Here is a 26,919-nt window from a genome sequence, read left to right as displayed (position 1 = left end):
TTGAGAAACTGTGCCTACGGCAGCTCTGGCTCTGAAACTCATTTTACTACAGAGTAAAATCAGTACATTTTACTTCATTTGATATATGTTTGACTGGTTAAAGGGAGGGTAGCAGATGCCTGGATGCCTAAATTGGCGTGGGAACAAAAGCAGAAGAAAGTTGCCTCACACCAGTAGGGATGTGTCTGCTGGGGTGCAATTTTATCATCTAAATTGGATTGAACAGGATTAGAGAACACATTGCACTCTGGATTATAATTTAGCCTGGAACTAGGCACATCGACGAAACAGGGAAGATGCTGGAGTGTGAACCACAGATCTTTGTTGTCTGAGTGGCTTTGTGCTTTTGTATCCTAACTGAGGTTGATAAAAAGGGTAAGATTATGGAAGACGTATCCACCCAGTAAGTGGCATAAGTTAGAGATCTTCAATGCTGGGTGTCAAGGAGGTTGAGTTTTTATAGCTTCGTTTACAGGGGAAATTTAATAAAATTCCCTTAAAGAGAGTAAATTCATTGCCAGTCTGAAACTCTCTAATCACTTTAGCTGCTAACAGTGGTTTTGAAAACTAGGTGCTTTTTTGGTTTGAGTGTTGTTTTTTAATTAGAACTGCTTCCTTTGGGTTATAGCAGGAGAGAGTGTATCATATTGCCATGACCTCATTCCACTCTCTTTCATTTACTTGTTGTCTCTTTGTGATTTTTGAGAGTCCCCTCACTCCTTATGTCTGGGCCCTGGGGGAAGAGCAAAGTGTGTGTGTTTGGGAAGGTGGGAAGGGACATGTTCTTAAGGTGGTCACAAACCCAAACTGCAGGAAAGAGCCTGTATGGAGATTAAGTTGACCTTCCAGGCAGGCCGGCCTGCAGGGGTGGAAGAACATTGGAGCAGTGCTTTCTGAGCTTTCCAGGGCAGACTGCAGAGCCCTTTTCTCAAATTACTGCTTTTCTCAGAGTCGGGTCTCCTGAAAACTAAAATAGCTAGATTCTCTTGTCTTTTGCATAACGCACTTTATTTTCGTGGGTCTCCCTAACCCTGAGGTTTGGCCAGCAGAACTTAAGAGGGGCTCTTGCCCCCCTCCCCCCATTCTCCACCCCACCCCCATTGCCTGCATGGCTTTTCTCTAAAACTTCCTCCTTAGAGTATCATCCTTTCTCTGGGAATGTCTTCTCTGTTAAATCTGGTGGCCTAAGACACCGTACCAAATTGTTCAGGAGATTTATTTCTTCCTCAGGAAAAGGAAAAAAAAGAGAGAGAACCCCACTTGGCCTGCTGCAAGGCTGGCCGTATCACCTCTCAAGTACTCTAAGATGTCCTCAGCTCTAACCATCCCTCTTCTGTCACAGGCTTCAAATATGGTGTCCCCTCTGCCTTGAACGTACTTCCTCCTCCTCTTTACTGAGTTAGATGTTGCTCATCCTTTCCAGCTCAGTTCGGCTATCACTTGTTCAAAAGGGCTTTCCCAACCTCCCTGCCTGATTCAAGGCTTCTCTTTATAGAGGTCTCAAAGTCATCTCCATTGAGAGGCGTTGCAGGAGGCTTGGGGCTTGTCGTTCTTTTCCTTGAAGCAGAAATGAAGCAGGGAATCTTTTTAGAAAATGGAAGGGCTCCCACTGGACACCCTGTGGAGTCTGCCCCAGCAGCACTAGCACAGTGCAGCACAAGTCAGACACTGGGTTTTAGGTTAGCTTGCTGTTGACTAGCTGTACCACCAGGAGCAAATCATCTCTCCTCTGAATTTTAGTTTCCTGATCTCTTACACCAGGGGGACGCCTAGGCCTGTCCCGCACTAAGAATATGTGGGGCACTTTAAAAGAGTAGATGTTCGTGAGACACCACCAGTTCTAATAATTCTAATAAATAAACTGATAACCATTTTAAGAAGATTGAAAAGCAGGTAGGAAAGAAACAACTTGCCCCTTTCCAAGGCTGACTTTGTAAATCAGCAATGAGCTACACTGAGGCCTTAGTGTAAAATCTCTGCTGACTAACTGAGGTTCTAGTTATATTAGCTGAGCTTCCGAGTTTCATTCAGAAATGCAGAATGAGATGGTATTGGTCCAGTATGTTCCTGGTAGTTTATTAAGGCCAGTGTTGCTCAGACCAGATGATTTAGATTGGAAGGCAGGCAAGAATTTGTTTAGGTGGCCATTTAACTTAGAGGCAGAAGCATACTTAGTTCTCCATTATTATATAAGCCAGTAAATCTTTGTTTCAGGATTTTATACACACTTACATATAAGTTTGTGTATGTCTGCATGTTCTCTTTCATGGGATAAAATGTATTTCTTACTGTGAATTATATACAAGAGAGTTTGAAGCAGCTGATTTAAACTAAGCTATGTGATTAAGCCTTAATAATGTAATCTTAATTTTCATTTGGGATCAGAGTTTAGCAGGAGATGCATGAAACACAGTACGAGGCAAATCCATATACCAGGAGGATTCAGGATTGTTAGGTCTCCTGTAATGGAAAACTAGAAAGGGCTTGAAAAAGAATTGACCTCTTTTTAGATTTGCTGTTCATTTTACTGTGGATATCGTAATGGAGAAAACTCTTTAATTATGTTCCTTGCAAAAGACCAGAAAACTAAAATAGCTAGATTCTCTGTCTTTTGCGTAACCCACTTTATTTCCGTACTGTGCACTATAATGATCAGTGACAAGGAAATAATTTGATTCTTTCAAAAAAAAGTGTCTAGTGTTAAAGTATACAATTTAGAGAATTTTAAATCTTTTGAAAATTGGTAATGGAGACATGGCAAAGGTGACAAAGTTTAGTTAATGCTGGACGGATTTTTATCCCCTTTAGAAAGTATTCTTGAGAGGGTATACCTTTAAAATATTGTAGGTTCTCCTAAACAGCTGAGTGAACCAGCTGGTTTTGAATATGCTCTTAGTTATCGTAAGAGGATGTGGTCATTTTCTTTAGGGAAAAATGGAAGGGCTTCATTTAAACTTCAGGGCATGGTCAAGCTGATCTTTCAAGGAACAAGTTACAATGTGGTTTTGATTGCACAGTGAGAAACACAACTTGGTAAAGCTACAACAGGGAGCCACTGAAATAAATCTCCCATCTGGCTTGAACTCTTACGCCAGACACTAGGCAGTAACAAATTTGTCAGCAGTCACTGATGTGATATTTAAACTACAGAATAATCGAGGCACTGGTGATTTGCTGATGTGCTGAAGCAACAAAGCCAGTCAATCTTTTTTACTCTAGTGTCAATAGTTGGGTAAAAGAGGTTCCATTGCCTTCTTGTGTCCTTCCCTCATCTGCACCCCCCTCTTCTGCTTATTAAGTCATGTCTCAGGAGTTCCAGAGGGTTATTGTTTAATACTGGAAAGGGAAATAGTTTGCTATAATAAGGACAGTAGTACAACCCCTCCACCCCTACCTCAGGCATAGGAGCACAGACCCTGGAATCAGGTAGACCTGGAGTCAGATCTCTTCTCTACCATTAACATTTTGATCTTAAGCAAGCTCTACAGCCTCTCTGAATTTCAGTTGTCATCTCTAAGATGGAGAACAATATTGCCTACTTTATAAGCATTTTATGAGGTTCTGTAAGATTTCAATGAGATAAGTACTTTATCTCTATTCCTGGCATTCAATATGTTTGTTGTTGCTATTATTATTATTATTATTATTATTATTATTATTATTATATTTATCAAAAAATAAAATAATAATATTAAATTGTATTTCCCTAAATCATTTGCATATTCCGTGTTTGCCAAAAAATATGTCATTTGGGGCTAGGCTTGCTTTCCGAGCTCTGGCTCCTCTGACTGCTCCCTGTATCTATTGTATACAGGGCATGAAGTGGCCACAAGAGATAAATTCATGACTTTTTGTCACTTGCAATATTTGTAGTCTTCTATGTAGTTGTATTCTAATGTTTTTCTATTCATGAAAAAAAGCAATAAGAATACAAAGTATGTTGTGTGTGTACTTGGAATCTCCATTTAGTATACCTGGGTGTCATCACTGACTAAACAATGTGACACTCATAAAAGATTTATTTGCAAGTTATATCAACAGGAGTGGTAAATGGAATTAAAGGTGTAATTTATTGAATTTTTTTAGATTTTTTTAAAAAATGTAATAACAGGTTCACGTTGTTTTCTCTTTAACAGATGGGCTTAGGACATGAGCAAGGATTTGGAGCCCCCTGTTTAAAATGCAAAGGAAAATGTGAGGGGTTCGAACTGCACTTCTGGAGGTAATGTTTTGAAAACCACAACCACAATAGTAATTCCTGCTTTTTGTCACTGCTTCCTCAGACAGCAGAGATCGCTTACAGGCTACCCAGCATGGTTGCTAAGTTGTGGATCTGTTATATTCTTTTCTAAGAAGTAAAGCTATTTTGACTTCCCATCATTATTTGAGCTAATTGGGCCATAGTAACTATATTTAGAATTGTTTGATTTATTTGCTGTTCTTCAGTTTTCCTATGAGATTGAAATACTGAATACGTCTCTTTTCTGAGTGGCAAATAAGTTTGTGGTGATCTTGAAGGACTATTTATTAATTTGTTATTCTTTTGTTAAAAATGTATAACTGCACATCTGTATATTTGCGATAATAAATATGATGAATTGAGCAGTCATGTCCTAGTTCTCAGGAAATGGACTTGAATCTAGGTCTTTTCAAAATTTTCAGCTGTAAATTTACTACTGAAAAACTTTGAAACCCGAGTTTAAAAAAATAATAATTCATTGCCATTGTTTTGGTTTGAATCAAGTGCCTATATATGTGGAGGATGAATGTTAGTGGATCAAAAATGTGTATTTTTTTATAGCTCTTATTTGCATGTTTTTTAAAAAGTATTATCATACATCATATAAACCTAAAATTGGTATTTTAAACCTGTTCTTTTGAAGAACATAAATGTTCATCTGTGGCTGTCAAGACCGTAATGGTAGTTTATAAGTCTGTTCAAAGTTAGAATTAGCACAATATTGCTAGAAGAAAAAAATTAAAACGATCAACCATACATTATTAGGATGGAAGCTGCCTGTTGGAATGAATCTTACTTGAGAACCACTTTTGTACTGCGTATTTCCATAGGAAACGCTCTAGAATAAAAAATGTCCTCAGCTATTGAGGTTGTATACAGTATAAGTTAAAGGAGAATGTAAAATAAAATTTGGGATATTAGGCTCTTTTAAAAGCTCATTTATTTAGTAAGTTTTAGGAAACAAAGACAGTTGTTTTAAATAGTGAAGGCAAAGGAAACCTTAGCCCTCCCCAAATGATGATACAGTTCTTTATCTGGAAGGAGCTAATATGTTCCAGGGAATTTAAAATTACAAGACTTTAATAGCTCTTCCTTGTGCTACCTCTTCAAGGGACATAGCAGTTTGTCAATATGTCTGTCACGTTTTAGAAAGGTAAAGTCACTAGACACAAAATAGTTTTCATGGATTAGAATATTTCAGCTCCTAATGTGAGCGCGACTCTCATTTGTACTCAGTGAGTTTTGTGGAGAGCTGCACTGCCCTCTGCTGGGCACAGTGCTTGCTTCACAGTCTTGAAATATACTCTTTTTAGTTTGACTGTACATTTGCCAAAAACTGCTGATGAGATTTTTAAAGCTCATTCCTAAGTGATGGCATCTTTTCTCTAAAGCAGGTTAGTTTATAGTAGTTCTTATTTGCTCTATGTTATTTTTGTATTATAGATAACTATCATCTGATATTTTCAGATAAAAATGTCAGATAAGAACAGATATCTATGACATGAAAATCACTTATTTATTTTAGTTTTTCCACACAATCTCATCTCCTTACCTGGGTATTGTCTGAGAATCTTCTAAGAGCCATAAAAGACTAGGGCTTTGTCATGGCCTCCAATCTAACTTGGGTTTATATAGTCTGTCTAAATGGTGTTATTTAGTAGTGCTATCTTATTCCTGGCATGAGTCCAGACACATTTCTCAGAATTTTTGATAATTCCTTGACCTTTTCACCACAACTGGAAGGCTTGAGGGTAAGTGCCTTTACCTCCAGATGAGCCATTTTCAGTACAGTCTTTGAAGACTTTCACAGACTTTCTAAGGCTGGTTGTCCTGAGTGTAACAAAGATTCCAGGTCTGGTCCAGGGCCACAGAACTTCAGGGCTGGGACTGAAGTGGACATGGGGTCTCAGGATCCTGTCCACTTAGCTTCCTCCTCCATCTTCACGGTGACCCTTGACTTCTGAGACCCTTAGGGCCTCATGGAGCACATTGTGAAAATCAGAGCCTAATTATTCTTCACTGTTATCAGTCTGGCCATCTATGCAGCCACAAGAATGGTCTTTTGAAAATGGATACTATTATGTACTTCCCAATAGCTTAAGAACCTTCAGTGTCTTCCCACTGGAGTTGATCCTTTAAGCAAAGTCTTTGGCCTTTGATGTTAAACCTCAATATCTGGCCTCTGCTACTGTTCCAGCTTCCCCTCCCATTTCAGGTACCTGTGCTTCAACTACTTGGACACGTGCTGTTTTCTGAAATTTCTGTGCCTTGTCTCATGTTCCCTTTGCCTGGAAAGACCCTACATCTCACCACCTGGAAACAAAAAGTCCTTCCTGTTCTCTTCAAGTCTTAGCCCAAGCACTATCTCTGAGAAGTCTTCTTTGCTCCTTGTATTAGTCAGCTCAGGCTTCTATAGCAAAATACCATAGACTGGTGGCTTAAACAGCAGAAGTTTATTGTCTTACAGTTCTAGAGGGTAGAAGTCCAAGATCAAAGCATCAGCATGGTTGATCAAAGCATCCTCACCAGAACCACTTCCTGGTTTGTAGATGGCCACCTTGTGACTGTGTCTTCACATGTCCTTTTCTCTGTGTGTGTACATAAAGAGAGAGAAAGATCTCTCTCTTCCTCTTGTTATATGGCCACCAATCGTATCAGATTAGGACCCCACCCTTATGATCTCATTTAACTTTACTTCCTAAAAGCTCTGTCTGCCAATATAGTCACATCGGGGGTTACAGCTTCAACATAGGAATTTGGGGAGGGACACAGTTCAGTCCATAGCACCCTCTTTCCCTGCTTCTGCACACTCCCAAGTAAAGTAAATGATTTTCCCCCTTAGCACCTTGTACACTTGTAGGAAGCCAGGAAATAAATACTCAGACCTCATTTTCTTCATCACTTGGACTTCCTGCTGGTGCTTTCCATTGCTGGGGACAAGGTAACACACTGCTGCAGTCCTTAGGGGTCAGCCTCCTAGGGCATAGCACATGGTACTGTGCAGAATGGATCTAGAGAGTGAGTGGAAGAGATGCAACAGGCATGACTGTCTATTCAAGGTGTGTCTCAAAAGTTGTAAAAAGCTGAAAATGAACTGTTAGATGTATGGAAGTTTAGAGTGGGACTCATAACTTAGCTAGCCAAACCTCATTTTACAGATCAAAGAACTAAAACCCAAGGGAGTTAAAAATTACTTGTTTGAGCCTATTAGTTATTAATAAGAAATATACATGAACATCTTCTATGTCACACACCAATAAACACTTGTAATAGTTTTCTGTTGCTGCATAACAAATTGCTACAAATTTAGCAGGCTAAAATAACACCTGTTAATTAACTCAATATCCATTTATGCTTTAGATCAGAAGTCTAGGCAGCTAAGCTGGAGTCTCTGCTTAGGGTCCCAAAAGGCTGAAATCAGGGTGTTGGGTAGGTTGAGCTCTAATCTGGAAACTCTGGGGTCAGAATCTGCCTCCAGGCTCACTCCTCAGGTTGGTAGAATTCATTTCCTTGTGGTTGTAGGCCTGAGGTCCCTGTTTCCTTGCTGGCTGTCAGCCAGTGGCTGCTCTCAGCTTCTAGAAGCCACTCACATTCCTTAGCACTTGGCAACCTCCATCTTCTAAGCCAACAACAGTGCTTAGAATTCTTTCTGCACCTTCGATCTCTCTGAATTCCTCTCATGCTCCCAGCCAGAGAAAACTTAATATTTTTTAAGGGCTCTTGTGATTAGATTAGGCACACCTGGATAATCTCCCCTTTTCCATATAAAGTAACATAATAATAGGAATAACACCAGGGGTGAAGGTCATGGGACCTTCTTAAAATTCTGCTTACTGCTTTATTTACCTGATTGTACCTAATCCTCATAATACCTTTTGAGATAACTGGTAGTATTCCTGTTTTATATACAAGAAGTCAAAGACTAAGAAAGTTAAATAACTTACTAAGCAAGGCTTATAGATGGCAGAGCTGGAATTTGGACCCAAAGCTTGCCAAAACCTTCCTTATCACCACCTTTCTACAGGATAGAACAGAAACTCAGAACCATCTTTACACTGTCCTGCCCAGTTAACTGTGGACTGCACCAGACTATCCACCCTACATGTGGCACTTTTGCGGCATAGACATCTTGGTGGACAATAATATTTTAACTGTAAGCTCTCCTTTTTTTTCAATGCAACAGTAATTACAAGACCAGAAAAAAATAAAAGGTTGAGGAGACCTGATGCTTATCACATAAGAGCTACTATCTTCTGGGCACACTTTTAAGTAATATTTAGAGATAACAAATATTTATGAAATGCAAGACAGAAACCCAAGATATCAAGGAGTTTATAGCCAATTATTTCATATCATTGGAACCACAGATCATTTATCATATAAGTAATAGAATTATTCGTTTGTCTTATCCTTGATAAATCCTTCCAATAAAAGAGTTACGTTTTACAAGAAAAGTGTTACTTGAATATAGCATACATCTCTCCGTAGAATTTCTGATTGGGTTAGAGCTGGCTGAAAACTGAAAATTCCCCACCATAAATGGATTAATGCTTGTGCTGAATTCTGTAACAGAGGCCCACGCTTAAGTCCATATATGTATATCCCTGTTGTAAAAGGGCAGCTTCCAACTCTTTTAAATTATTGGTTTATAGCAGTGCCATGACCATTCCTTTAAATCACTGTGACTGCTGGCAGCATGTCAAAGCACTCCAGTTGCTACTACTTGCCTTGGAAAAATAATAATTTTTACAAATAGTACTACAAAAATAATTTCTCTATTGAGGGGATGAGGGATAGTTTCTTGACTGCTTTCAGCTTGAAACTGTAAATCTATCTATCTACTTTTCTGAGGCAATGCTTTTGGTAAATTTTGGTACTGTCTCTCATGGACTTAAGAACTCTGAAGTTGTAATGTAAAATTTTGAGAATACAGTTTTGATTTGTCATGCATATTAATCTTTGCATGTGTATGTGTTAACAGCATTAAACTTTTTTGTACGAAAACTTTTTAGTACAAACAACCCTCCTCCTCCCAGGTCTTAGAGCTTCCCAGTCTACCAGTCTACTCTCACATCTTTTTTAGAAAGTCATAAAAAAGACTGTTTTAAACTAAATTCAGAATCCCCCCTCCCTTTTTTCCCTTCACACAACTTTAATTAACATCCCAGGGAGAGCTTGGGGAGAATTGCTTTAGGGCAGTTTAGAAGATTTAGAGATAAGACAACTGTGCTAAATATGGGAACTGATTTATATACTCCCCCAAACTGCTATTGAATTGGAATGGCTCAAATAAATTTAATAAAAATAAACTATTTAAGTCTACATATATCATCAGAAGTTATGTGTGAATCATCTGAGGAAAGATACTGTACAAACCTTACAAACATAGCCCCTAGCACATGGATACTAAGCTCACCTAAGCCCTGTTTTTGTTTTGTTTCAGGTTGGCATAAAACCAATTTTTAAAAGTTCCTTGTTTTCTTAAAAGGGATGGAATCTGGGTTATTTTAGACTGAAATTAAATATATTATAAATGTCCCACTCATCCTCATGCCTTCTCTTAGATACAAAGATAATGGTATCTCTTTCTTCCCTAATTCCTTAACAAAATTCTCCTTTTAATAAATTTATTGGCTATTTTCCAGATGACTTTGCAAGTTCTTAAAAGATATTTCTAAAAATAAAATAATTTTAATTTAAATATGGGAGATTCAAATATAAAACACTGTAGACTAAAATCCCAAGAAAAGGATTTAAAACGTTTTTTTAAACCTAGATAAGTAGTAGATGGCACACGTTTCCACATGGATAGCCGTTGGCACCTGGCCCAGATTTTATGGGTTTATTTCTTGCCTAGTAGTTTGTAGCTGTCCCTTTTTATTGTAGAAATGGAGCTCTGGTATTAGGAGTCTGGAAGGGATGTGGTCATTCCAGCTACTTCAGTGATGACAACTCTGACTAAAAGAACCATCCTACCCTTCTTGAGTCACATTCCTGCCAAGTGCTCTGTTACTGCAGGTTACCATGCTGGGGTAAGGATGCAGATGAGGCTAATAATATACTGGGATTTTAAAAACTATCATGAGTCAATCATAGGTTTTCCCCACTTAGAAAACTGATAATCAGGCATAGTCTGACTTCTTTAGCTACTTCTTTTTCCCTCATCACTGCTGCTATTGGTGTAGTGTTTTAACCTGATTTTTCTTGCTTTAATAAAGGTATTTCAGGTGGGTGAAGGGGTGGACAGGGAATATAGATTTTCTCAGAATGTAAATATTCCAAGAATAGCCAAGATGAAAAATAAGAAAAAATATAGAGATGGCTATTATATCGCTGGTTAATATACCTCTTTTATATAACATTTTCATAGTAAATATAATTTATATAACCATGCTACAGCTTGTCGTATGTAGTATAGTTCATGCTTTAGAAAGCCCGCAGGCTTTATTTCACTTACTCTTTTACTATTTGTCTTTCAGATTCTAGAATCTAACTCCCCTCATTTCATAGCATATATGTTGTACTGGTGTAGAACTGGATAATAAACATTTCCAAAGGAACTCCAGTATTCATCACATCCTTGTAAAATTATTACTTCCTTCTTTAGTGAACCACTTCGCTAATATTAGTATGCATGCCATAGTTCAAAGCCATATAAGGATCTATTTATCTATATTAAGAACTAAATTCCCAACCTACCTCTTTACCCTCAGGAAGGTGTGATTTAAAACTTGATCCAAAAGCAATGTGATAGTTTTATGAATAATTATATTGTTTTTGTTAACCGAAGAACAAGAATGAAGAACATACTGTAGTAGAATAGTATGCTCCTTTCCACTAGATGGAAGTATGAGATAACCAGATGTAAGAGTCTTTTATAGCTGAACTGGAATATGCAAACTCTTCAGCGAATTCTTACCAAATAAAGAATTCTGACCAATGTGTGCACAAGGGAAGTATTTAGCCTCTCCACCTTCATATCTCTGACACTCTGTCCCTTTCTTTCTCTCTCTTTCTGAGACTGTATAAGTCAGATCTAATGTTCTCAGTTTGCAAACCTCACCTTAAGAAAACAGGACACAAAAATCAATAATTATTTAATAATTTGTTATTTGGCAAAGAGTTTTTTAGTTGTTTTGTTTTTTGCTAATTTTCTGATGTAGAGAAATCCAATGATTTATATTAATTTTAAATCCATAAGACTTATTAAACTCTTAATGATGCTGATACATTTTTATATGATCAGTCATAGCATGTGTGGTTAACAACAGTTTAGTTTCTTTCTTTCTGATGAATCCTTATGACTTGTATTTCTTTGAACTTTCTTAACTGCTCTGATTAGTACCCACAGGACAAAATGAATGAAGTCACGATGGCAAGGTTGCTTTCTTGCTTCAGATCCTAAAATGAATGCACTAAGTGTGATGGATGCTGAGTCTTGTGGGGTTTTTTTCCAGACACCCTTTCTAAAATCCTAATTCCCTTCTACAACTAAAATTACTTTAAAATGTAATCAGAAGAAATGTTGAAATGTATTGAATCCTTTTCCTATATCTGACGGGAAGCAAACATTTACTTTATCAGTTTCCGCTGTTATCTTTATTTTCCTTCTTTTTTACTTTAGGTTTAGTCTGAATTTTTCCTAACTTCCTGAATTAAACACTTAGCTTATTAATTTTTATTCTTCTTTCTAATTTGAGCATACCTTAACTATAAATGTCCTCCTCAGCATCCCTTTAGTTGTGTTCTACAAGTTTCAGGAAGTAATAGTTTTGCTTTCTTTTTTCCTAAAATGTTTTTTGTTTTAATTTCTATTGTGATTTTTTTCTTTCAACATTGAATTTTTTGAGTCTTTTTTAAAAAAGTACTTTGTAGTTACATTTTTGCTGATGATTTCTAACATAATTGCATTCTGTTCAGATAATGTGGTTGATGATCTGTCCTTGGGCATTTCTTGAGCCTTGCTCTATGGCATAGTAGATGTTTAGATTTTCAGAGTGTTTCAAATACTTATAAAAAGAATGTATGTTCTCCAATCACTGGATATGATATTTTTATGTGTCTGTTAGATCAAGCTTGATAATTGTGTTATTCAAATATTCATTTCTAATTTTTTTAGTCTCACCATAATGATGGGTTTGTTCATTTATTTCTTATAGTTCTGTTACTTTTGCTTATATATGTTGAAGTTAGGTTACTAGGTTGTATTAAGTTCAGAATTGTTATATCATAGAAGTGTTTTTAAATGTTTGTTACAATGAAGTGACTCTTTTTAATAGTCATTAAAGGAAAAAGCATTAATTATATGACATTCATATAGGTATCTAACTTACATTTTGTTGGTATTTGCCTGGTTAATCTTTCTGCATCTTTATACTTTCATCCTTTCTGTGTTTAAAATTTAAGCATTTCTTACAGACAGCATATTGTTTAATTTTGTTGTATTATCCTTCTGAAAGCCTTCATCTTTCAGCTGGAGAAATGGGTCCATTTATTGTGACTGTTGATATGCTTGGGTTATATCAACCATCTAATTTTTGCTTTCTGCATGTCCTAATGGCCTCCGTTTATTTTCTTCTCCTCTCTTATTTGACTAATTACATTTTTATACTTTAATTCCTTTTTCTTTTAGTTTAGAAATTACATTTCTTTTTTAGTTATCTAGATATTTTAACATACATGTTTAACATCTAATGTTAATCTATATCTTCGGTATCTTCCTGAACAATATAAGGATATCAGAATGTTTTTTTAAAACTCAGATTCCTCCCTCTAACTTATATGCTATCACTGCCCTGTATTTTAGTACCAGTATATGTTTTTAACCCCACAAAGTCTCTCTACTCCTCTGTTTTCCTCTGTCACCTTTTCCAGCTTCTGCTCCTTTGCCAGACTCCTTCCTGAGTCCTCATCTTCTTCCTCTGCTCTTCCCCCAGGAAGTGAAAGTGATCTGTTCAATTAATTCCCTGACTTCCGAACTTATATTTTCTATCAGGCTACAGTTTTTAACACTAGATCTATATATCCTATAATCTACTTGATATCTTTACCCTGTCTCATAGGCATTTCAAACTTATTATTTCAGTTTTGGATAACTTTCACCAACCTTTTGCCCCATACCTCAGATCTGTTCTTTTGCTTTTACGATCTAAGAAAATACATTCCTTTCACCAACTTACTCATCCTGGAAACCTGGGTTCATTTTTAAACAGACTGGACCTTCCCTTCATCATCACTGTGTCCACAAAGTTTAGTCAGTTTAACATTCAAGGATATCTTAAATTTGTTCCTTTCTTTTTATCTCCAACATCAAATACTCTAGTCCAAGCTATTACACATCTTACCCAGGCCAAAACAATAACCATCCAAGTTGTAAATTCCACTTGCGAAGTAGCAGTAGAATCCCTGTTATTTAGAACCTTGCCATTGCAAATTGGATGCACCATTGACATGCTAACCAGTCTCCCTACTTTCAATTATGTCTACCCCTAATTCATTCTCCATGTGGCAGGTATTACAATTTTTGAAAATGATCTAATCATGTTATTCCATTACTTAAAAGCCTTCAGTGCCTCCTGATTGCTCTTATAATGAAAGCCAATTTTCTTAATGTGCCCTAGAAGTCCCTGCATGATCTCAGGCTTGCCTACCTCTCCAACCTTGTCACCACCCCATTTACTTACCTCACTGTAGTCATACCAGACTTCTCTGATCATGGGACCTAAGGGCACAATCTCTTTCCTAATTCAGGACCACCCAAATACTCTTTCTACCCAGAATGTCTGGAGGCTTTTCTTCTCCTTTCATTACCTCTTCTCAAATACACACACATACACAATTCACACCTGTTTTACACATCCTTCAGATCTCAACCTAAATGTCACTTTCTTATGGAGTAATGTTCTTATGGAGTCCTTTCCTCACCAGTTCTAAGTCAAAATTATACCCTCTCAAAGTATCCTGTACTTTTCTTTCTTATCACAAATGCAATTATAGGTGTGTGTGTGTGTTTGTATGTGTGTGTATTTGTTTAATGTCTGTCTCCCCACCAGGTGGCAAGTTCTAGAATGTCAGAGATTGGGCCTAATTTTTTCACTATTATGTCCTAGTATCAAGTTCATTGCGTGGCACATGGACACTCATATACATTGCGTGAATGAAAGATTACATGCCAGACCAGTCTGGGGAAGAGAGTCGGTGTCCTTCAACTATAAGAAGGCCAGAGACTTTATCTGTCTTCTTATACATAAGGGAGCGCATGATAGGTGATCACTAAGTGTTTGAAGAAATAAAAGAAGGGGGAAGGAAAGAGAAAGGAGAAAGAAAATAGAACATGAGAAAAGAGAGGAAAGGAAATTGGAAAGGGGACAGAAAGGAAATGATAAAAGCTAAACCTAAATCTTGGATTACCGTCCTTGATCAGAAAAGGATATATCAACCTCCTTCTCTCTCACTTAGGGAATAAAACAAAAAAAAAAAGACAAAAACCCATGGGCAATGGCTGTTATCATGCAGTAAAATATGAAACTACTTGCTGTGATAGTTTTTTGGTGATTTTGTTTTATTTATATATCTGGTTGAGAGAATGAGGAATACCAGATGGGGTTATCCTCAGACATGCCCCCTTGAGCATGCACTTTTTAATCAAAACCTAACTTTTTTCAAAGTCTTATAAAGTGAAGATGCATTTATATGTTTCCTTGTTTAAATTTATGGATGGCTACTTGTAATCTCCTCACCCTCCCCAAGACTTGACTTTGCATACCATTATATGGAATATTTGTAAAAGTATATTTTGAACTATACATGTATGACTGATTAGATCTAATTAATCATTGCCTACTTATCTCCAAAATTATAGAAAAATATGTCGTAACTGCAAGTGTGGCCAAGAAGAGCATGATGTCCTCTTGAGCAATGAAGAGGATCGAAAAGTGGGGAAACTTTTTGAAGACACCAAGTATACCACCCTGATTGCAAAGCTAAAATCAGATGGAATTCCCATGTATAAACGCAATGTTATGATACTGACCAATCCAGTTGCTGCCAAGAAGAATGTCTCCATCAACACAGTTACCTATGAATGGGCTCCTCCTGTCCAGAATCAGGCATTGGTAAATAATAAGGGGGAGGGAAGTCCCTGTATTAAAGTTCATGGGCTACTTATTTAGGGCAATTCCTTTAGTGACCCTAATCAACCTCAGGTCTATTATTTTTCTGGGGTCCCCATTACTTTGACTTACAACTCCTATTGGTCTTTTGAAAGTAAGATTAGATACCTCATAGAATTTTTGACTACCTAGATAATCTGTGTTAACCTTTTCAAAGAAATGGTCTGACATTTTTAATAATTAAATGAAAAACAGATGTTTTGTATAAATCTAGTAACTTCTATGTTACTCTTGAGACGATTTCTCTTAAGATAATTAAGAACATCTAAAGAATAGAATTTTCTTTCATTTTTTATAACTCAAAAGATGTTCAACACTATATTTCTTTTACTATGTAAGGCAAAAAAATGCAATTTTGTGTCAAGCTATTTCCACTAATATAACAACTAGAGGAGACATTTGGAAATCTTTTAAGAAGGTTAGTTAAATCATAAGAGTGAATCTTGTGATGATATCATTTTCTTATAGTGATGAAAATACTGATGATCCTTAGACCATTCTAAACATGCTGCCTAAAAAACTGTATTCTCTTGCAATTATACAGTTGTGTTTTTTTGGTTTGTTTTTTAAAATTTTTATTGGAGTATAGTTGATTTACAATGTTGTGTTAGTTTCAGGTGTACAGCAAAGTGATTTTAGCACATGTAAACATTAAAAGAAACTGGAAAAAAAAAGCTTTAATTTCATGAAGAAAAATGTGTTCATTTTTACTGACCTCAATCTATTTATTGTACCATTTTTAACATGTTAACATCTCAAGATATTAATATTATGAAGATCAATTGTTAGTAATGGATAAAACTGATTTCTTTCTTCAGTAAGTTGATTCTAATGAGTGTTGTAAAATATCATTTATATGATGGCCAAGCATCTCCCAGTTAACACCGGTCTCCCTGTGGTCTAGGCCAGGCAGTACATGCAGATGCTGCCCAAAGAGAAGCAGCCAGTGGCAGGCTCAGAGGGGGCGCAGTACCGGAAGAAGCAGTTGGCAAAGCAACTCCCTGCTCATGACCAGGACCCTTCAAAGTGCCATGAGCTGTCTCCCAAAGAGGTGAAGGAGATGGAGCAGTTTGTGAAGAAATATAAGAGCGAGGCTCTGGGAGTAGGAGATGTCAAACTACCCCGTGACATGGACGCTCAAGGCCCCAACAGAACATACATTCCTGGAGGAGATAGAAGCACCACAACAGCGGTAGGGGCCATGGAGGACAAATCGGCCGAACACAAAAGAACTCAGTATGTAAGTGATAACAGTCACGATGTTGGGCCAGTTGGTATATTTTACAGGTTCATTCCATTTCTTTGAATGGCTGGTGGGGAGGCGGGGTCGACAGGGAGGAATACACTTACTCTGTTTCCAAAAGGGAGTAGATGAGGGAAATAAATTGAATTATAATTCAGTTTAGGCTTATTTTAGAGAATTGTCTACCATGTTTGAAGCCTTGGTCTAAAGCCAGGTTTTCTGATTATTTGTTGCCGAAGATAATTGTGAGTTTTATGTATACATAGCAGTTAGCATTGGTGTCGTGCTGGAATACAACATACAATCTAGAGTCTGTTTCTAAACATAATTTTGATGTTAATTGTCTCTTCCCATAAATAAGAATAATACATGCTTAGGTTAATTCAGTTTTGCTTGTGAGAACATGCCTAAAATTCAAACTTAAATTTATGTGGATATATGGTCAATCATACTTCTAAAAAGTCTCTCTAGAGAGGAATATTGAAGTCTTTTTTTTATGCCTTGAAAGTAGAAGCAAATTGTGACACAGATGAACAAAAAATAAGAATTAAACTTACTGTAATGTGTTTCTCATAGATCCCGTTAGCACATCAACCAACAAGGCTTAGTCCTGTATTTAAAAAAAAAAAAAGTACAATAATTTCTGAAGTAATCATTTTTGAGAGAACTACTAAAATTGAAGTGAAAATTACTATTAACCTTTTTCCATAAGCAGCTTTAATTCAGAAAACAGTGCTCTGTTACACATAGGGTGCAAGAATTAGGTTTGGAGAACCTGGAGAAAGCCAAGAGACTCCTTTTCACAAATACTAACACCATATTGCCTACATGGACAAATTACTGATTTCAGTAGAAATTATTTCCTTGAAAGTGGCTTCTCTGAATTCCTACTAAAACTGTTGATGAGAAATGCCAGTCTTAGGATGACTAGATTGTTTTGGCTGGTTTTGCTTTCAGTCCTGCTACTGCTGCAAACTGAGTATGAAGGAAGGAGACCCAGCCATCTATGCTGAAAGGGCCGGCTACGATAAACTGTGGCACCCAGCTTGTTTCGTCTGCAGTACGTGCCATGAACTCCTGGTCGACATGATTTATTTCTGGAAGAATGGCAAACTGTACTGTGGCAGACATTACTGTGACAGTGAGAAACCCCGGTGTGCTGGCTGTGATGAGGTATGTTCTCTGGGGCCACCTAAATGCAGGCTCCTTTTTGCACCCACCTATGGTTCCTTCACCATGGTAACCAGGCCACCCTTAGCGAGAAGGTAAGATGAATTAACCAAGCATTAGTTGCTTTATTTATATCCAAAGAAATTGAGTGAAAAAAACTTTTAATTTCAGTCATTCTGAGTGTCCATGTTAACTGTGTTACCTAATGAAATACTGTCCAGAAACGTAAAAGATTGATTTGAACTAAACTAAATAATCACCCAAGTTCAAGCTTTAGGTTGTTTTCAGACTTCATACCCCAAAAAGTTGACTGATATTCCTTGTGGATCTAAATCCCTTATTGGTCTAAAGAACCTAGCTTGGTTATTTGTAGTAAAAAGGAAAAAACATGATTGATCTTATTTTTATCCTCTTCCCAGCTGATATTCAGCAATGAGTATACCCAGGCAGAAAACCAGAACTGGCATCTGAAACACTTCTGCTGCTTTGACTGTGACAACATCCTAGCTGGGGAAATATACGTGATGGTCAATGACAAGCCCGTGTGCAAGCCCTGCTATGTGAAGAACCACGCTGTGGTAAGAGACATCTTGGGATGTGGTAGCCTTGACCTGCCTTATTTAAGCCTCCTACAAAGGAGAACCAGAAAGCACTACTCTTAAGTAGGAAACACGTGATTCCTACCATAGGGTGTTAAAATCCAGGTAATTCAAAACAATACATGCACTGACTAGGATGAACCACCTCAAGATTCTACCTGTGCAGTTTACACTCTAAACTGCTACATGATAATCAAATCCCCACCAAAAAAAAGTTCCTTAATGGGAGTGAGATTGATTGATTCTCATCATACAGATCAGATTTCACTTAAATTAAGGTATTGAGGGGCTTTTCATACGCTTTAGCTCTATTTTAATGTTTATGTTTCTGTTCTTGTTACCAGATCACCCACTGTGGCTTTGTTTTTGCTACCTGTACATTGTACAGTGCCTATTTCTTAAACTCTCATTGAATTGATATATATAACAAAATTTGACTGGCATATTTATACTTATTTGCATGAGCCAAACATTCAAATATTTAGTGTGAAAGTACATATATATATGTATACACACCCTGCTTACACAGAGCTTCTGTTGAATGATTGCCCAGAGATAGATAAATTAAATAAAGAGTAGATAAAGAAAGAGTTGACCATATGTGGTAAAGCTTATAACCCAGGGGGTATTAAAAGGATAGATGTTTACTTTACATGCAGATAAATAAGTACTAGTTAAAGATCTCCCTGAGCTATCAAGTAGAGGAGACTCCTGGCTAAGGAATAAAATGACATATTTATTATGTATAGTTCTCAGAGTATGATACAATGAAAATAAGGTAAGAAGTTTTGGTGTCAATGCCAGTTTTCAACCTTTACCCACTGCCCCCAGATATATCTATCAGCTGTCATTTTCTGTCAACTCTGCCTCATCGATATATCTCAGATTCTCACAGTTACAACTACTTTTTTTTTTTGTCATTTGGATTATTGTAGTGACCTCTAATTTGGCCTCCCCACTTCCATTCTTCTTGTTCAAAGCCACCTTCCATAAAGATGGAAGATAATCTTTCTAAAATGAAAATCTGATCATTAAGCCTTTGCTTAATAGATCCAGCCCCTTCTTACCTGTCCAGCCAATTCTACTAGTTATCTAACCCAAATCATACATTTCCCAAGTTACCTGCATTTCATAGTTTATACACTGTTCTTTTGTCTTCTGCTCACACTAATTCCTTTGTCTGATATGTCCTATTCCCTGTTGTTTTTCTAACTTATTTATTTATTTATTTACAATTTTTTTTTTTTTGGCCACACCACACAGCTTGTCAGATCTTAGCTCCCCAACCAGGAATCAAACCCAGACCCCTGGCAGTGAAAGCGCTGGGTCCTAATCACTAGACCGCCAGGGAATTCCCTCCCTGTTTTACCTGACTGTGCCTGCACAATGCTCCAGACTCAGTTTAGGCTTAACTTTTTTCAGAACACCTTTCCTGATTCCCTACCCTAAGCTCCACCCCTTTCTCTCTGGCTAGGCTGGATGCCTCTCTTCCCACAGGGCTCTGTGTGTGCTTGCCCACGTGTGTGGAATTGTTAATATCATTCATCTGTCTCTTCCACCAGACTGTAAACAGCTGGAGGATAGAGCTTGCCTCTTTATTTCCATACCCTCAATGTTTGCACTTAGGAAATGTTTGAGTGACTGACTTGTGTTTTAACATTTCTCATTTGCTTTGGGGGTCAACATGGACCTTCCTTATACCTGGGGATAAGATGTTGAATCATCATATGGCCTGATACGTCATTTAGCTAAAAAAAAAAACGCTTCTCTAAATGTTGTTGCAACAGTTTCTCTACAGAAGAGAATTATCATAATGTGCATTTTACACATTACAGGGGTATGTTACCTTGGTCTCAAGGACTAGAATGTAAACTCCATGAGGGCAGGGATTTTGTCTGCTTTTTTTCTGTTCTATTTCCAACACTAGAACAACACTGTAGGTACTCAGATATTTATAGAATAAAGCTTTAAACAGATGAAGCTCCTTTATTGTTACAAGCTTCTCTCCATTGCATTGCAATAATCATTGGAGAGGAATAACCGCAGATATGATTAAAAAGAGAATGAGAGAATCTCTAAATTATTTAGCTTTATAATATGGCCTGATTTCTTTTAGAAGGTTTACTTTCTCAGTAAGATACACTATTGCCATTTGCTTAATATTAAAATGAACATATCTATCCATCACCTGAATAAACCTTAGCTGATAGCAAAGAGAGGTACCCATGCAACATGCTAAATGATATAAAAATTTGAAGATTATCTAGTTCAGGGCATTGATCTGCTTAGATCTTTTCATCTTAAAAAGAATAAAAAAAAGGAGTGAGAATACAAATTATTTTTAGACCTGAAGCCAAGAACTCAATTCAAAACAGGGCTTTTCTGAGGAAAAAATTAACCTGGAAGGAGGAAAGTGATAAATACACTTAGTTTGTCTCTGCATGGTCTCTGGAATTCTAGTCTCAAATGGCCACCCCCAGAATTCACATCTCTGAGATTTCACAGGATCCTCCTTCTAGAGAGCACATTACAAGTGTCATCAATTTTATATTGTGTATACAAATAAATAAAAAGTAGGAGGGATTGAAGGAAATAAGAACTTATTGAATTATTAGCGGTTTAATTAAGAATCCAGGAAAAATCTAATGCCAAGCAGAAAGTGGTGAAGTACATCATCTCCCTGACTGGTCCTGGAGTCTCCAGACCTTTGGTTGGGACCTGGGCAGCTTTCAGATTTATGAAGAACGAGGGATCGGTAGTTTTTACCTGGGATCATGTCAGACTTTGGGATGAATGGCAATCAAATTATTAATAAAACTAAATTTCATGAAGCCCACAAACCCTAAATTCCTATACCATTCAGTGTGCTAATTATTTTTTTTTACCAAAACAATTTCCTTAATTTTATGTGCAGTTGAACAGTAGTTATCACTTTTTTTTAAATTGCAAATGAAAATGTGAGTTTTGAAAGATTATAAAAAGATCTACAAACATTATGAGAGGGCTGAGATAAAGAAGGTAGATCATGGTCTAAAATCAAGGGAATAAAAAATTGAGTGTGAAATGCGTGTATTGTATACAAACAAGTTTTAAAATATTGAAAAATTAATATGAAATATAGAAAACAACAAAGGGCAACATTCTAAATGAATTACAAAGCTATAAAAAATGAATATATACAAAAGCAATTGCTTGCATGGTGCAGCTACAAATTAGGAGTATGTTTGTAATCAAAACACTCATTTTTGTTGTATTCAGGAATAGTGGATCGATCATGCAAAGAGAGTATCTCCCTTGCTTCTCAGGGAAGATTGGGTTGACATAACCTGTGAATTAAGGAGCTACAATCTCTGTAATTAGGAAGGCTTGTAGTTCTAAAAAATATGGAAAGTATATTGCAGGTCTGAAGTGCATATTTATAACAAGGCCTCACTTCACACCCTAAGCCAGTTCACCCACTGAGTGGCAGCCACACTTTCAGGTCTTTTCAAGTAAGAAGGCTCAGGCTAAATGACCTTCCTCAACCCACCCACCCTCATCTCTCAGGAATTCCTGACAATCACATTAAGAGACCAGGAAGGGTGTGGAAGATGAGTCACTTTGATGTAATGCTGGACAATCTTGTTGGTTTCCTCCTTGGTTATAAAATATTTAAAACAAAAACTTTAGACACATTGATTTATAATACATATAAACAAGAAAGCATATGAACTATCTAGTGTTTTGGAGCTCTCAACTGGGTAGTTTTGTTTTCTGCTGTAATATTGCCAGTTATTCATTTATTTTCTTTCTATACATGTCCAGCTAAAGAAGAAAATTATGTGTGTTTGTGGGTGTAGATGTGTGTATGTCATATATTTATCTGTACATAACATACATGTACACTGAATGGTATATGGAATGTAAGTGTTAATGTTCCATGATATTAGATTATACATAAATTATGACATGACAGAAGCCAGTTAACTACAAGTTATATTTATAGTGCAAACTAATTATTCTCAAACACTGTCAGTATTTTTTGACTGAGTCCTTAATTACTTTGAACATGACTTTCATTTACTACTGTCTAGAAATTAGTGGTGTTAATAATCTCATGTGTCATAGGTAACACTGGTAAAATTACCACTTCAAAGCTTTAGTGAGTGAGGAAAAATCTCTTTTTTTTTAAAGCCTATTTTTTAGAGAAGTTTTAGGTTTACAACAAAATTGTTAAGGAGATACAGAGATTTCCCGTATCCTCCCTACTCCCCTCACATGCGTCACCTTGAGCATTATCCACGTCACTCACCAGAGTGGTACGTTTTTTAACAAGGGTGAATCTACATGGACATATCATAATCACCCAAAGTCCACAGTTTACCTTAGGGTTCACTGTTGATGTTGTGTATTCCATGGGTTTGGACAAATGTATAGAATGGACAAATGACATATATCCATCGTTGCAGTATCATACAGAATATTTTCACTGGCCTATAAGCCCTCTGTGCTCTGCCTGTTCATCTCTCCTACCTCCCTGTCCCCTACTCCCTACCCCTGGCAACCACTGATCTTTTTATTTTCTCCATAGTTTTGCCTTTGCTAGAGTGTCATATAGTTGGAATCATACAGTATGTAGCCTTCCCAGATTGGCTTCTTTAACTTAGTAATGTGCATTTAAGGTTCCTCCATAGCTTGACAGTTCATTTCTTTTTAGCTCTGAATTGTATGAATGTACCATAGTTTATTTATCCATTTACCCACTGGTGGACATCTTCCAAGTTTTGGCAATTACAAATAAAGCATCCATGTGCAGGTTTTCATGTGGACATAAGTTTTCAACTCATTTGGGTAAACACCAAGGAGCATGATTGTTGGATTGTATGATAAGAGTAAGTTTAATTTTAAGAAACTGCCAAGCTGTCTTCCAAATTAGCTGAACCATTTTGCATTTCCACCAGCAGTGAATGCGAGTTCTTATCATTCCACATCCTTGTCAGCATTTGGTAGTATAGAAAAAATCATAAAACTTTTTTTTTAATAATTGCTAATGTACAATCTAATAGAATACACTAGAACCAAACACACTGCTTTGGAACTTGCCATCAAGACTTTTTGCCATGGGGATATCTTGCAAGCACTGAGTCCTGTTTGGACTTCACCTGTTATTTCTCACAGTGTTCCACATATAGACCCCCATTAACAATTGTTGGCTATGAAGGTTAACGAGAAGAAGGTCATTCTCAGTTGTATATCTCTGAGGTTGTCATTCTTAGTTTAATCTGCCATCTAAAGCAATGCGCTGAGTTTGTTCTAACGTGAAAATGTTACCATCACAGTTAGATCTCTCATCTTATTCTCTTCTTTGTATAATTGACTTAACAGGTATGTCAAGGATGCCACAATGCCATTGATCCCGAAGTGCAGCGGGTGACCTATAACAACTTCAGCTGGCACGCGTCCACAGAGTGCTTCCTGTGCTCCTGCTGCAGCAAGTGTCTCATTGGGCAGAAGTTCATGCCGGTAGAAGGGATGGTTTTCTGTTCAGTGGAGTGTAAGAAGATGATGTCTTAAGAGGATAGTACCAAGCAATATTGAGCCATAGCTAACCAAAGTGCTCTGCATTTCTACTGTAAAATGCAATTTGGAAAAACAAAAGGAAAAAAACAAACTATAAAGGAAACCAGGAGATTTTGTTCAGTATCTTTCTTTGATGTTTTTCCTTATCAAATTTTTCATATCAATTTTTAAAACCTGCTTTAAGCATTTGATTTTAAAAATGGTAAAGAGGAGTTTTACCTTTTCTTGGCTTTCCAGATGTAAAATCTTTTGAGTTGGAAGCTTGGGTTTAATCATTCTTCATATTCCTGCCCCCTTTGTGCCAAACACAGTATATATGAAACACTTAAAAGTTAGTATTTGAATGGAAAGATGAGCATTTCATGTTCTATATTCTTTTTCACTTCTTGTATAAAATGAAAAGGAAATTAAACTTGCCCTAATGCCAAGGTCCTACGTTTATTGCCTCATCTTATTCACTGAATTTTGTAGCGATACACAATGAATTCTTTTGACAGAGAAAATAGAAATGCAGCATAGTATGAAGAGCCGTTATCATTTTAATGCCTATGCATGTGCTATTTCCTAACTTAGGCAGAGGTGGCTTTATCGCATATCTCTATTTTTTTTATTTGCTCTGCCTCTCAGTATTCTCTTTGTAAGCTGATGACCTCCATCTGTGGCCTTGAATATTTTATTGTCACATGTGGCATCCACACTTTTTAATTCTATAGATGATTTTTGGCTTGGACGTAAAAGCCAAGCCACTCATTTATATTATGCTTTCAATCCAAAGAACATGCATACTTTTTGTATTCAAGAAACTATAACTTGTACTGTTTGCACTTGCCTGCTGTGGTTTGGATAGACATTTTGCATGGTTTTCTTTCTCTTCTAATGGATACTGTCCTATGATGCCTTTTCATGGGTATATATCAAATGCCTTCTTTGCCTCTATACTTCCATCCTTAGATATTTCTAATGTTAATTCTTCCTTATCTACTTCCATACATAGCTATGCACTATGAAAATTAAATGGAATGAATGATATGTGAATATCAATGGAATGAATATTATTATTCAAAATAAAGTCTCTTTCACTTTAATACTTGTATCTTTATTCTTTGTATCCTTTTCATTTCAGAGCAAAAAAATCCTTCTGCAATTAAGCATTTGTTACAGCAGGGGGCGGTGTTTCCAAGCATAAAAAAATAACCCCTCACATAAAGGCTACTTCTGACAAAACAGGACAGAAACTAGGCTTTTCATTATGGTGAAGGGATACATTTTATGAAACTTTATAATAAATGAAAGCACTTAAATTGTTGGTTTTCAAGTCATGCAGGAGTTTTTTCTTTCAGGAAAAAAAAAAAAGAAATGTCATTTTAATTGAAGTTTGGGAAAGCTATATTTTCTTGAGGTAAGTCTAACAAGTATTACTCTTATACTCAAATTGCAACTCTGTTTGTTTGGTTTTCTAAGAATTTTTTCATGGCAGCCTACTGTGAAAAGGGAAGCAAATGTGGAATAGTTGTAACTTCATTCTTCCTAATATTAGCAGGTCATTAGATTTCTTTTTTTCTTAGTCTGAAGCATTTGTCATAGTAGGAGTAGCACTTTTCTCTGACACATACCCAGAATAATTTGATTTTGATTTTTTTCAGCTCATGTTTGTTTGGCTAATAAATAGTGCTTCTCCTAAATTCCACAGCCAACTCCCCCACCCCACCCTACCCAACACTCACTAACATACAGAGATCTGCATTTATTCCCTCTGCACTATGCCTTCCCCAGCCATGAAAAAAGTGTCTTGAACCCACCACCTTATCTAAGAAGTAATCTAATCCTGCATACAATTTTAAATGCTAATATCACAGATATCCATCATTGTCTTTAAATATCACTTTATGCTTTCTCTCTTTTACCTTTATCTCAAATGGGAACAGATATATTTCCATCTTTTCCACAAAGTTGAACAACTTAATTTTCCCAAACATGGCTAAGTGGGAATAAATTGAAAAAATTTCTCTGCATGCTAACAGGCCTACTCCACATGTCTGCCTGCGCAGCCTGCACTCTCCGGTGGCTGAGATTGAATCAGGCTGTTTTGGAGATATAGAGGCTCAAGAAATTTGGCTAAATCCATCACTTACTACCTGAGACACTGATTGTATGTATATTAGGCATTTCCTAGAAGAATGAACTACTTTGCCTGAGAAATACAGAACCACTTGTTTTGACTCATTACCCTGACTAAGTTTTAGTTTGGCCTTGTAATACAACAGAATGAACTGTAATGAAGTGTAATGCAAGAGAATGTGCACCATTTTTAATTGTTAATCAGATTATTTTTTTTTAAAGAGGTCTTTCAAATACTTTGTCCTATAAGCACTTAACAAGAGTGTAAGATGGTTACTAGATTCTATAATTTTTATTTTTCCTATAGCCCTTAGGATATGCTCACCCCCTCACTTTCCACCATCATTTTATATTCTGCATTGACCTCAATTCTAAATAATGGCTTACTTGGTACTGGCGCCAGAGTTAAATCCTTCCTTTGCAAAGGGGAAAAGATAGGAAAGTAATAAATATTTCTATCTGAATGTGTGCATTTTTTTCTTCAAAAATAGATAATGAAGAATAAACTTTTGGTCTACTTATTTCCTATGGGGTCAATAAATAGAAATTTCTATCATCCAAATCTCATTTACGTTCTATTTTTCAGATATATAGCTTATCTATTTTTTGTACTCAATATAGCAGGCATTTGACTAACATGTCTATGTTTGTTAGCAGTTGAGAGACCCTTACCCTGAAAGGGACTAAACAGGGAGGAAAAGAATACCAGAATATGAACCACAATAAAGGCACCACAGACAGTAAGAAAAGAAATGCCTTTTTCCCTTCTGCAGAAGCCACCATCTTGGATATTAAAAGGTATAATGATGACTTCTGATT

The 26,919-nt window shown here is 36.7% G+C and overlaps 2 protein-coding genes across 4 annotated transcripts in view; one reads left to right on the top strand and one right to left on the bottom strand.

The window, feature by feature from the left end:
* TFEC (transcription factor EC) overlaps positions 1 to 17,220 on the bottom strand; it is a 278,168-nt gene extending 260,948 nt beyond the window's left edge. The window contains exon 1 of the mRNA XM_057549625.1: positions 17,212 to 17,220. The gene's annotated coding sequence lies outside the window, so the exon portion shown is untranslated. The remainder of the gene's footprint in view (positions 1 to 17,211) is intronic.
* The window catches only part of TES (testin LIM domain protein), a 45,135-nt gene extending 20,068 nt beyond the window's left edge, over positions 1 to 25,067 (top strand). For all 3 annotated transcript variants that reach the window (XM_007195112.3, XM_057549623.1, XM_057549624.1), the window contains 6 exons: positions 4,137 to 4,222; positions 15,102 to 15,354; positions 16,316 to 16,651; positions 17,612 to 17,827; positions 18,244 to 18,402; positions 23,788 to 25,067. In XM_007195112.3, coding sequence (XP_007195174.1) covers positions 4,137 to 4,222; positions 15,102 to 15,354; positions 16,316 to 16,651; positions 17,612 to 17,827; positions 18,244 to 18,402; positions 23,788 to 23,976 — 1,239 coding nt within the window. In that variant the 3' untranslated portion in view covers positions 23,977 to 25,067. The remainder of the gene's footprint in view (positions 1 to 4,136; positions 4,223 to 15,101; positions 15,355 to 16,315; positions 16,652 to 17,611; positions 17,828 to 18,243; positions 18,403 to 23,787) is intronic.
* Positions 25,068 to 26,919: the final 1,852 nt, after the last annotated feature.

This window comes from Balaenoptera acutorostrata, chromosome 7 (assembly GCF_949987535.1).
Source record: "Balaenoptera acutorostrata chromosome 7, mBalAcu1.1, whole genome shotgun sequence".
In the NCBI taxonomy this organism is placed as follows: domain Eukaryota; kingdom Metazoa; phylum Chordata; class Mammalia; order Artiodactyla; family Balaenopteridae; genus Balaenoptera; species Balaenoptera acutorostrata.
The sequence above is the reverse complement of the archived record's forward strand: the minus strand, read 5'-3'. Positions and strand labels throughout refer to the sequence as shown.